General features: G+C 36.7%; 1 protein-coding gene across 3 annotated transcripts in view; it reads left to right on the forward strand.

The window, feature by feature from the left end:
* The window catches only part of ALS2 (alsin Rho guanine nucleotide exchange factor ALS2), a 70,787-nt gene that overhangs the window by 54,700 nt on the left and 3,558 nt on the right, over positions 1–12,529 (forward strand). For 2 of the 3 annotated variants that reach the window (XM_077885374.1, XM_077885375.1), the window contains exons 24-32: positions 952–1,085; positions 1,978–2,145; positions 6,020–6,137; positions 6,912–7,069; positions 9,131–9,253; positions 10,184–10,360; positions 11,212–11,257; positions 11,464–11,525; positions 12,299–12,448. In XM_077885374.1, coding sequence (XP_077741500.1) covers positions 952–1,085; positions 1,978–2,145; positions 6,020–6,137; positions 6,912–7,069; positions 9,131–9,253; positions 10,184–10,360; positions 11,212–11,257; positions 11,464–11,525; positions 12,299–12,448 — 1,136 coding nt within the window. The remainder of the gene's footprint in view (positions 1–951; positions 1,086–1,977; positions 2,146–6,019; positions 6,138–6,911; positions 7,070–9,130; positions 9,254–10,183; positions 10,361–11,211; positions 11,258–11,463; positions 11,526–12,298; positions 12,449–12,529) is intronic. The other variant, XM_077885376.1, reaches the window with a different exon arrangement.

Below are 12,529 nucleotides of genomic sequence, written 5' to 3' on the forward strand. Positions count from 1 at the left end.
AGTCATCCAGGCGCCCCTATTTTTAGTTTTTAATTTAATTTCCTTGTATTGAGATTTCATTTCTTCTCAAGTCAGTTTGATAACTTGGTTCTTTCTAGGAATTTTTTTGTTGTATTGAAGTTATCAGATTTGTTGGTATAATGTTCTCTTAGTATTCCCTTGACCTTTTAAATTTCTTTAAGATTACTCTAATATTCCGGGCAGCCCGGGTGGCTCAGCGGTTTAGCACCGCCTTCAACCCAGGGCCTGATCCTGGAGATCTGGGATCAAGTCCCACGTTGGGCTCCCTGCATGGATCCTGCTTCTCCCTCTGTCCGTGACTCTGCCCCTCTCTCTCTCTCTCTCTCTCTCTCTTTGTCTCTCATGAATAAATAAATAAAATCTATTAAAAAAGATTAATATTCCGTTTCATTTTTTATTTTATAATTTTATATCTCCTTTTTTTCTTGATTAATCTAGTTAAATAACAATTTTGTGTATCTTTTCAGAGGCAGTTTTTGGTTTCGTTGATTTTTCTGTTTTAAAATCTCACTGATTTCTTCTGATGTTTATTATCTTCTTCCTTCTTGATTTGGGTTTATTTGCTCCTCGTTTTCTAATTTTGTAAGGAAGAATTTTAGATTACTGATTTGAGGGCTTTCTTATTTTCTAATATAGACATTTATAGTTATAAATTTGTCTCTGGGCACTAAATTGGATAAATTTGGATAAGTTGTGTGTTCATTTCATTCAGTTGATAATATTTTTTCAGTTATTTTTTTCTTTTATCTATGGATTATTTTTATTCAATCTTTTTTCACATGCATGTACACTTTTTTTTCTTTTTTTAGAGAATTGGGGACTGGTAAAGAGTTAAAATGGGAAAATATTAATCATTTGGTGCTTTTTTCTTTTGATTTTTAAATTGGAAATACTTCCTCTAAATTTGACATTTTCTTTAACTTTACCTAGGGAACACTGACTATGCCAAATGGAGATTACATTGAAGGTTATTTTAGTGGAGAATGGGGATCTGGTATAAAAATCACAGGAACCTACTTCAAGCCTAGTCTGTATGAGAGTGATAAAGACAGACCCAAAGTTTTGTGAGTAACCTGTGTTAATTGTGGATTAATTATTAAATGTTTTGAGCTGTCTTGCTTTTATCAAAGCTGATTAATATTTTAAATACGGAACAATTTTTTTAATGCAGAAGAAATTTTTAAAGTCATATTTTAACAAAGTGTAACTTCCTCGTATTGCCAACTGATGCTATTATAGATAGCTAAACCTATTCTCTTGGTTATAGCCTCAGATCATAGATGTTTAAAATAAAAGTTCTATGTGGGAGTGTAATTTTACGGTTAGTGATGCAGATATCCAAATTGATTGAAAGAGAGCATTCTTAAATGGAATCCCTATACAACTTGATTTTGAGAAGTAAAGACCAAGCACACACACACACGGAGAAGTGTATACTCTACATATGTGGAGAAGAAAACAAAATCTGTATCTCTAAGTGTATCATGTTCTTCCTCCATGTTTTTGGCATATATCTATTTTCCTTTATTGATTCCAGCATTAGTTTTGCTTTGTATTTTGGTAGCTTCTCCAATTCTTTATTCTGTTGGATGCTTGATATATTTTTAGAACCCAGTATATAATGCATTTTATACTTATTATGAGATGTGCAAAGTACAGGAAGTCCTTGTTTTAACAGGAATCAATTTTACAAAATCAATTGTGTGAAAATGTAGAAAGCAGTCAATTCTAATGTGCCTCATACTTAACCATTTTTACACTTTAGTATCTGATCAACATTAAGTAGCTAAAAGTCAGTTCTTTAAAGTTTTCATTCAGTGTTTATAAAATAGAACCATTGCCAGCCTAGGCAGTTTTGTTACAGAACCATTCCTAGTTGTATAATAGAAAGTTTCTGTTCTTCAAGATTTTTGCACAAAAGAAGTGATTAATAAAAGCTTAATGTGACTTCATTAGCAGGAAGCTGGGAAACCTGGCAGTGTCTGCTGATGAAAAGTGGAAAGCAGTATTTGATGAATGTTGGCATCAACTGGGCTGTGAGAACCCAGGCCAAGGGGAAGTTTGGAAAGCATGGGACAATATTGCTGTGGCCCTGACCACCAATCGGCGCCAACACAGAGACAGGTGGGTGAATGCCTGCCTAGCGTAGGGCAGAGTATTATAGGAAGTTAAAACTTGAGAAGTAGTCAAGGCTTGCCGCATTTAACTTAAAAATAGAGTTTAAAAGTCATGATGTACTTCTGTTTCTGGGTAATATGGGTAAAGTATGCCTCCCTTTATCTTCTACTGAACTCAACTATAAAATCCAGGGAGAATATATGAACAGCTGTTCTGCAAAGAAAATACCAGCTAGAGTATTGAGGAAGAACACCTGAATTCAGAGTATCATCAGACCAGTTATGAGTTGTTTTTTCCGTAGTGAGTTTTTTAACTTTTTAACTCAGCCTAAATTCAGTATAATCTAAAACCTTGAAGTCAGCACTGTGGTAAATAGAGCTTCAGGAATAACCCTCTGCTTCTGGCTCAAGATGCAAAAAAGAGACTCTTGAAGCTCAGATAGAGTAGAGGAGATACACTGTGTTCTTTCTCTTGTTTTCCTTCATTTTCTCATGTTCCAGCCTCCAGGTACTTCTGTAGCAGGGGTGACAGTGGCATTTGCTAGAGCAGCCAGGAACAGGAAAAACTCCTGGAGGAGTGGAAACTCCTTTCTGTCTTGGATCTTTAGGTTGTCATAGCCAAACCCCATTGCTTTTTTAGCCTCTCTATCCTCCCACCCCTCCATGTGACATGTTCACAGAAGTGGACAGTTTCTGACCTGAGGATCTAACAGGGGATCCAGGAAATGCAAGGGGAGGTAATAGAGAAGAACTCTAGAAAACAGCCATGTAAGGTTTATTATGAACCCCTGGGCTCAGCCTAGACTTGCACATGTGTGGGTTTGGTCCTAATTAGCATATCTAACCTAACACTTTGAGGACTGAGCTAATAGGTTGACTTCCACTCAGGTCCCAGACCGACCACTGAGGGATCTGCTCACAGACAGACCTAAATAGGACTGCAAAGGTTTTGCAAAGTGAACAGACATTGAAACCACAGCCCACAGAAAGCTGAAACAAATATCAGCCATTTCAGAGGCTCCCGAGAGTGCCGACATGTTCAGTTTTCCGCTAGAGGGACTCACAAGACTCAAAGTCATCCAGATAAGAGTTACTACAGCAACACAGTGAGGATCTACAGCCAGGGCATAAGAGAAGACACAGGCAGAGTCTGGAGGAATTCATGTGCAAGCTTCCCGTACTTTTTCCTTATCTGTGAGGGGTCCCACAGAGCACACTATCCCCCCAGCAGTAAAATACAGCCACACATATACAATCTTTCTGCCCAGGGAAGCCGATAAGGGACTATGTTTTTTATTGAGGGCTGGTCACATAGACACTCTGTGCTTAGCAACTACCAGAATTCCACAGTCCCAGAAGGAAAGCAGATATTGAGAATAAATCACATTGTTAGCCTACTCTGTGGACAGCAAAATACCCTTATTAGTTAAGGAATATTTCATATCACTATAGGGAACTTTTAGGAAGCAGATGTTTACTCTGCTATGCCTGTCAATGTTTTTTTTCTTTTAATTCAATTAACATATAGTGTATTATTAGTTTCAGATTTAGAGTTCAGGGATTCATCAGTTGCATGTAACACCCAGTGCTCATTACATCACATCATGTGCCCTCCTTAGTGCCCATCATTCAGTTACCCCACTGCCCCACACACCCCTCCTCTAGCAATCCTCAGTTTGTTCCTTGTAGTTAAGAGTCTCTTATGGTATGTGTGTCTCCCTCTCTGATTTTGTCTTTCTTTTTTTTTTTTTTTAAGATTTTATTTCTTTATTCATGAGAAACAGAGAGAGAGGCAGAGACACAGGCAGAAGGAGAAGCAGGCTCCATGCAGGGAGCCCAACATGGGACTCGATCCCAGGTCTCCAGGACTCGATGCCCTGGGCCGAAGGTGGTGCTAAACCACTGAGCCACCCAGGCTGCCCTCTGATTTTGTCTTATTTTATTTTTTCCCTCCTTTCCCCTAGCCTATCAATATTCTTCATAGGATATAAACAAGACCCAAAGTGTCATAATACTAAAAAATGTCCAGAATATAAACCTAAATTACTTGGCAATCAAAGAACCACCAACTCATTTTGTGAAAGACAATTAATAGATACCAATGACTTCCCAGCATAAATTTTAAATTTTTGACAAGAATTTTAAAGGAGCTATTATAAAAATGCTCAAATGAGCAATCACAAACACCCTTGGAACAACTATTAAAATTGAAAGTATCAGCAAAGAAAAAAGTTGTAAAGAAGATCCAAATCAAAATTTTAGAATTAAGAAATCTAATAACCAAAATAAAATCACTGGGTGAGCTCAGTAACAGAATAAGCAGACAGCAGAAGAGTCAGTGAACTTGAGAATAGAGTAATAGGCGTTATTAAACTGAATAATAATAAGAAAATACATGGGGAGAAAATAAAGGAACAGAACTCTAAGGACCTGAGAGTTTAATATTTGTGTCCTTGGAATCCCAGAAGGAGAGGAGAAAAATTATGGGGATAAAAAAAGTATTTGAAGAAATAATGGTTGAAAGCTTGCCAAATGTGGTAAAAGACAAATGTGCAGATTCAAGAAACTGAGCAGACTGCATCCTGAAAAAAAGATACCTGTGTACAAACACCTCATAGTCAAATTGAAAGACAAAATCTGGAAAGCAACTAAAGAAAAAAGAGGCATTACATAGAGGGAAACTGCCCTTCAACTGCTTGCATATTTGTCATCAGCATCCTCTGGAGACTCAACTGCTTGCATATTTGTCATCAGCATCCTCTGGAGACCAAAAGGAAGTGGTACAACAATTTTGAAGTACTGAAAGAAAAATTACAGATGTACCTCTTCGTTTCCTTTTTTCTTTTTCTTTATTTTTTCCCCTGTTCTTTACTCTTCTCTATTTTTCTGCTTATTTATTTATTCTTTAATTTGACCAGTAACTCCCACAAGCATTGCTTGGCATTTGGACCCAAAGAACCTGATAATCCCTGCTGTATAGAAAGAAGTTTGTTTGTTTTTCTTCCCCCTATATTTAGGATAAACAGGAATTATCATGTTTCATTCATGAAGTTCATGATTTTTACCTTACAGCCTTTCTCTTAGTAGAAGAAAGGGAAACTCCTAGGATTGTTTAAAGCTATGGACTTTCCCTTGTGTGTGATGCAGATGGGCAGCCTTCACTGATAGAGCCTTTCAGTTTAAATATGGAGACTTTGGTCCTTTAGTTAATCTTGGTTAACTGTTGGGTGTTTTCCAAGAAATGGGAGTCAATGAACTTTTATATAATAAGACATGTTGCAACCACAGGGGTCTTATTTATCTACCATAATGTAATAATAACAATTGTGTACCATTGCTAATTGGTTATAATCTAATAACAATGCGAAAAATATCTGTTGCTTACTAAGCATGTGTTTTATCATGGCCTTTTCATCCAAAGCTTCCCTTTACCCACAAATGTGCTTACCTCACCATCGGTTGTAGTGTTCTCATTATCTCCTTATTTGAGCTCATTTCTCTTCTTCCTCTGCCCTTTTCGTGTGTTTTCATTTTTCCTTTGGCTTCCATTCTCTTCTGTTCCATTTTTCTCATCACTAACAAGTCTGCCACCAGTTTTCTCTTCAGGCTAACATTGTAGTATCTCCTTACACCATTGTTGATATTGAAGCAAAATCTTTGTTAATTAATTTTAGTTGGTATGAATTAACATTAAATGGCATTGGGATGACTGTTAGAAAAAATCTAATAGGTCAGTTACCAATTATGAGCTCATTTGGGCCAACATTGTGCTGGGTACTCCATTTCATCCTTACTTGATAACAGTATTTCATGCGCACATGACAGTTATCTTGCTTTCTTGATAGGAAATACATCATGGGCTTTCTTTTGTCTTGTTACAGTCCAGAGACATTAAGTCGTTCACAGACTCAGACACTAGAGAGTTTGGAATTCATTCCTCAGCATGTTGGTGCTTTCTCGGTAGAGAAATATGATGACATCAAGAAATATTTAATAAAGGTAGAGTCAGAATTACTATGGTCTTGTGAATTAATGATGCAGCTACTACAATATATCATTCATATTTGCTCACAGCTTATTGGTAGGTACTCTAATCTTATTTTTGTTTTCAGAGCATTGCTTTGGTTAATTCTCTGACTACTAAAGCACATTTCCACATGAATATTGCCCTATCATGATGATAGAACTTTTTAAGTTTTATAAAGTGCTCAAGGGGATTCTTAAGAACAAGGGTCAAAGTTTAAGATGGCTTTTTGTTAGCAATATTAATTAGCAAACTAGAGATTGTATAAATAAAGCATGGTGCCCTCGCCCCATGGTTATACTCTTTGCTTCCTTTCAAACCCTATCGTATTAGCTATAAAGTATGATATGCATTGACATGGGGTTGCAGGAAGCAGTATTAAGAGAAATCAAGGGAACTGAAGAGGGACTGTATTAGAGCATAACCAACTATCATTATTCAGTTTGCTCAAGGGTAATCTCTCCTATTTTTTAATGAAGTTTATAGTTTAATTATATTTATCACTGTATCCAAAGCTATTTTCCCAAGATGCTAAAAGGATTCTTTGATTTATATTAGGAACTCCTATTCAATATAATTTGGATGGACTCAACACTTTAAGAAAAACTATAAATATTTGAATTTTCCTGATCCAAAAGTTGACGCCTGTAGTTTTAAAATTATTTATCATTTATGAAATTGTTTTATTATTTATTGGTTGTTTCTGCTGTTAGTCATTGACTGACTTCATTGATCCTCTTCCTGTTCAGGCATGTGACACTCCTCTGCACCCCCTGGGCAGGCTTGTGGAGACACTGGTTGCAGTTTATAGAATGACATATGTGGGTGTAGGAGCCAATCGCCGGCTACTGCAGGAGGCTGTGAAAGAGATTAAATCTTACCTTAAGCGAATTTTCCAGCTGGTGAGGTAGGCGATCTTTCTCATTGAAGTCTGCAAGCTCTGGAGTACTGCTTTATTACTAATGCTTAGGGTGTCTTCATCCTGAATCTAGAGATTACAACTTTGTGAAGAATCATTCAGATTCCTCTTAATCACAGAAATTATTCATCAAGAAAAGGATTTTGTGCCACAGATTCTTAAGTAGATTAAATAACAAAAACATGTGGATTTTTACTTTATGCAATAAACACAGCAAAGAAAACCATCAACAAAACAAAAAGGCAACCTATCACGTGGGAGAATGTATTGGCAAATGATATATCTGACAAGGAGTTAATAACCAAAATATATAAAGAACTTATATATTCAAAATTAAAAAAAAAAAACACTAGTAATCTGATTTAAAATGGACAGAGGACCAGAATAGACAACTACCCAAAGAAGAGATAGAGACGACTACCAGATACCTGAAAGAATGCTTAACATCATTAATCATCAAGGAACTGTGTGTATTCTCAGGCTTTCATTCTAGTGAGGATAGACTAAATAAAATATATAGTATGTCAGCTGATGGTAAGTGTGACAAAGGATAGGGCTGGAGATAAGAAGCTGCTATTTTAAACAGAAGGTTCAGGAGGCCTGACTAATAATAATAAGGTAATATCTGAGCAGAGACTTTGAAAGAAGTGAGAAAGCAAGCAAGTAGAACTTCTTTGGAAAGAGAATTTCAGGTAGAAAATTTGGAATTTGTGAAATTCAAGATCTTTCATTGAGCTTAAGCCAAGTAAATACTTTAATAAGATCATTATACAAAAATTCATGAATTTGTCCCAGAAAATTTCCTCAAATTATTAGCTTCAAAATTGATAGATGCACTCAGAAATGTCTCAGATTTTGAGAGGGCAGTGTAATCCACTAAAAAGACCACTGGCTGGGAGTGTTCCAGCTCTTGATATTCGTTAGATGAATATAATAAGTTTTCTTTCTGACCTTTCTAGTTTTCCCAACTATAAAATTAGGGGCAGAGGCAGGGGCAAGGTGTCTACAAAAATTAGAGAAGATTGCAAACCCCCTTTAAAGAGTCAAGGTTTGTGTCTAAAAATAAAGAGGACAATAAACTTGTTTGCATATAAGAGGTCAGAGATAAAATCTAGGGCAAATTCAAAACCTAGGGAAAAAATCCCTAGTAACTTAACAGCTTGATCATTGGGAAAAAATTTTTAGCAACTTGAATTTTTTAAAAAGACTTTATTTATTTATTTGAGAGAGAGAATGAGAGCAGGGAGAGGGGCAGTGAGAAAGGGAGATAGACAAGCAGACTCCTCACTCAGGGTGGAGCCCGAGGTGGGGCTCAATTTCACGACCCTGAGATCATGACTGAAGCTGAAACCAAGAGTCTGCTACTTAACCAATGGAGCCACCCAGACAGCCAGCAACTTTAATTTTTTTAAATTTAATTTTATTTATTTATTTATTTATTTTTTAAATTTTTATTTATTTATGATAGTCACACAGAGAGAGAGAGAGAGGGGGGCAGAGACACAGGCAGAGGGAGAAGCAGGCTCCATGCACCGGGAGCCCAACATGGGATTCGATCCCGGGTGTCCAGGATCGCTCCCTGGGCCAAAGGCAGGCGCCAAACCGCTGCGCCACCCAGGGATCCCCTAATTTTTTTTTAAATTAAAATTTTACATTATTTAGATTTTCATTTTTTCTTAGTGTTGAATATTTAAGTAGTTTCCAACTAATATTTGTTTATGCTGTGAGAATAATGGTCTGTGCTTGAAAAGTCAATACAAATTGACTTCAGATGAGATTTGTCCGTAAGAAAAACATATGGATCAGAATTTCTCACTCTTTAATATCTGGACAGAAAAAAAAGCACATGAAGATTTTTTAGTGGTATTATTCATTAGCTACACTCTTAATTTTATCCTGTAAGAAGCATCACTTAAGAATCTTAGGGAACTAAAATGTTTAATTGATATAAAGTTTGATTTCATATAAATAGGTGAAATAATAGAAATACATTATTACTCTTTTTTAGCCATTCCTAGAGGTATAATTGTATTTTATATTATTCCTTAGATTCTTATTTCCTGAGCTTCCTGAAGAGGGCAGCACAATTCCTCTTTCTGCTCCTCTGCCAACGGAAAGGAAATCCTTTTGCACTGGGAAGTCAGATTCCAGATCCGAATCACCAGAGCCAGGGTAAATGGAGTTGGGTAGAAATAGTGAAGAAAGAGAGTGGGTGATCCTATCCAAAGAATCCTAGGGAAAAGTTTTCTTAGATCTCAGTTTCCTTATTTTTAAGATAATATAATTGGACTAGGTGATCTCTGAGGTCCCTTTTAGGTTGTATTAAGTTGTATTAGCCAAACCCCATGGAAGTGCAGTCACAAATGAGTGGATGCAAAGGCAGCTGAGCAAAGTAACATCATGCTCATCTAGAATAACCACAGAGAATAATTTTCAAAATGGAAACCAACTATGTTTTCTGTTAGATTTTGAGTTAATGAAAAGTATTCACAGTTGGTCCAAGATAAAACTCTGGGGCCATAGGTAAGTTCTTCATGTTACTCCAAATATAAAAGTAGAATAATGCTATAACTGTCTTTTTTTTTTTTTTTTTAGAGAGAGCGCAAAAGAGCATGAGGGGGGGTATGAGGGGAGGAAGAGAATCTTAAGCTGACTCCCCGCTAAGTGCAGTATCTTACAACCTTGAGATCATGACCTGAGCCGAATATCTGACTGAGCCACCCAGGCACCCCTGTTATAACATAACTGTGTTTTTACTCAAATGTCCCATCTTTACTTTCAGTTCTAGAAACTGAAGCTCTAGGATTCTGTTTCAACTTCTAGGATTCATTCAACTTGATTTTATTTTTATTTTAAAAGATTTTATTTATGAGAGAGAGAGAGAGAGAGAGAGAGAGAGAGAGAGTGTGAGCAGTGGGGAGGGGCGGAGGGAGAGGGAGAAGCGAACTCCCTGCTGAGCAGGGAGCCTGACATGAGGCTCCATCCCAGGACCCTGAGATTATGACTTGAGCCAAAGGCAGGTGCTTAACCAACTGAATCACCCAGCTACCCTTCTGTATTCAACTTTAATATGACTGTTTTTCCTTCTCCAATATTTTGTAGTTATGTAGTAACAAGTTCTGGGTTACTGCTTCCTGTACTACTACCTCGGCTCTACCCACCACTGTTTATGCTCTATGCCCTGGATAATGATCGTGAGGAAGACATTTACTGGGAGTGTGTTCTACGACTAAATAAGCAGCCAGATATTGCTCTTCTCGGCTTCCTTGGGGTGCAGAGGTAAGTACAATAGTTACGAGTAAAATCAAATGGTTTTAATTTAAAATACAGCATTATCAAGAATTCAGTGTTTTAATATCTAATAGACTATATGATTTGCAGTTTATTCACTTATTTGTGTATCTGTTATTCAGCACAATGTTTAATCTTTGTTGTTGAGAATTTTTGGAGTAGAGTGTAAAACTTGGCTATTCTTCTGAACATGTGTTTTATTTTTGAGTGTATAAAATGTGTGTTTGTATATATATAGATTAGCTATCCTATCTGATATTTTGTAGCTCTTTAAAACAAAATACATGTATTTACAGTTTCAAAAAATGAATTGTATTTAGTCTTCAATGTTCTTCCTTCCCTTCTCTCTCTTTCCTCCGTATCTGTAATTTCTAATGTGAAAGTTTTAGATGTGCCCTTTGTTGTAGAGCCTTGTCTCCTTATTCCAAGGGAACACATTATGCTTCCTTCTGGTGCCATGATAAAGCTGGTCACCCCAACACCCCAATAATTATATATGTGCTGTCAAAAAAAAGTGAACAAGCCTTAATCAGAAAGTAAATTTTTTCAGTGGAATAATGTAACAGTAAAAATAAGATAAAACTAAGTGAAGGAAAGACTTTGGCCAGTATTTGGAAATCTGTAATATATAGGGGTATTGTAATATACATTGATGGACCCTTAGGAACATGATAGAAACTCTTAAATGACTTCTGGAAGATTTATTAGAACTTCATCTGTGGAACAGTTATTTTAAATGGGGACAGGGAAGGCAAGATAGCCAGCCATCAACTGTTTTTATAGGGATTAATCTATCATAAGTAACAATTTGTATTAACAGTGTGTGGATTCCATTGTAGGAAATTTTGGCCAGTGACCTTGTCAATCCTTGGAGAGAGTAAAAAGGTATAGTAGATTTTAGTTTCCTCAGCAAATATGCTTTCTTTGATGTAGGGTATTTGGGATAGCAAAAAAATTCCATTTTACTTTGGTAGAATAGTAGCCGAGTATGAGCTACTCAGAGAACCACACCCTGCCATCAGTATTGTGTATTTTTTACTGTTACTGTAGAAGACCACTTTCTTGGTGACCTTCATAAATTCTTTTTGTAGGTTCTGCCAACCACAAAAGATGCTTGTTTTGCCTCAGCTGTAGAATGTCTACAGCAGATCAGGTAATCTCTGATTTGTTGAAAAATCACATAAATCAAAGCAGTAGTTAGTCTGTTTAGATATTAATGAGATCTTCTCATTACCTAAGCCCCCTTCACTCCTAGAAGGTGTCACATTCAGCCTTTTTTGGATACACTTGGTTTACCATTTACGCTACAAGGCCATTGTATTTTCTTTTCTGTTCTTTTTTAAAAGATTTTATTTATTAGAGAGAGAGAGAGACACAACATGAGCTGGGGCAGGGGTTGGGGGTAGGGCAGAGTGAGAGGGAGAAGCAGACTCCCTACCGAGGAGGGAGCATGATGCGGGGCTCGATCCCAGGACCCTGAGATCATGACCTGAGCCGAAGGCAGACACTTAACTGGCTGAGTCACCCAGGCGCCCCAAGGCCATCGTATTTTCAAAAGAGGTGGAGAGCTTGCCCAGAAATATGTCTATATAATCACATCTTTAGCCAAATGGAAATTAACCAAACTAAATTAGTTAAGAGCATATATTAGGAGAATAAGATCCTACATGGTTAAAGGGGGATAATCTATAATTTAGTGAATTCTCCCATATAAACTATGATAGTTAGAGGCATCTTTTCTCAAAGAACCAAGGGATTACTGTGGCCATCCCTTCTAGCAACTCATTATGCCTGATGTGTCTGACTTAAGGAGGGTTTATTGTCAAACAATTAATATTTAATATTAAACAGTTCTATTAAGAAAAGTTATAGGACTTATCTTCTTTTTTTTTTCTTTTTCTTTTTCTTTTTTTTTAATAACAACAGCACAACATTTACCCCGTCAGACAAACTTAAGGTCATCCAGCAGACTTTTGAAGAGATCTCTCAGAGTGTCCTGGCATCACTTCAGGAAGACTTCCTGTGGTCCATGGATGACTTGTTTCCTGTTTTCTTATATGTGGTGCTACGGGCCAGGTGACCAAGCTTTTCAGACTTTATTAAGACTCATTATTTTAATAAGTGCTTTTACTGAACTGATGACAGTAATATGCTCCC

This window comes from Canis aureus, chromosome 36, assembly GCF_053574225.1.
Source record: "Canis aureus isolate CA01 chromosome 36, VMU_Caureus_v.1.0, whole genome shotgun sequence".
Classification (NCBI taxonomy): domain Eukaryota; kingdom Metazoa; phylum Chordata; class Mammalia; order Carnivora; family Canidae; genus Canis; species Canis aureus.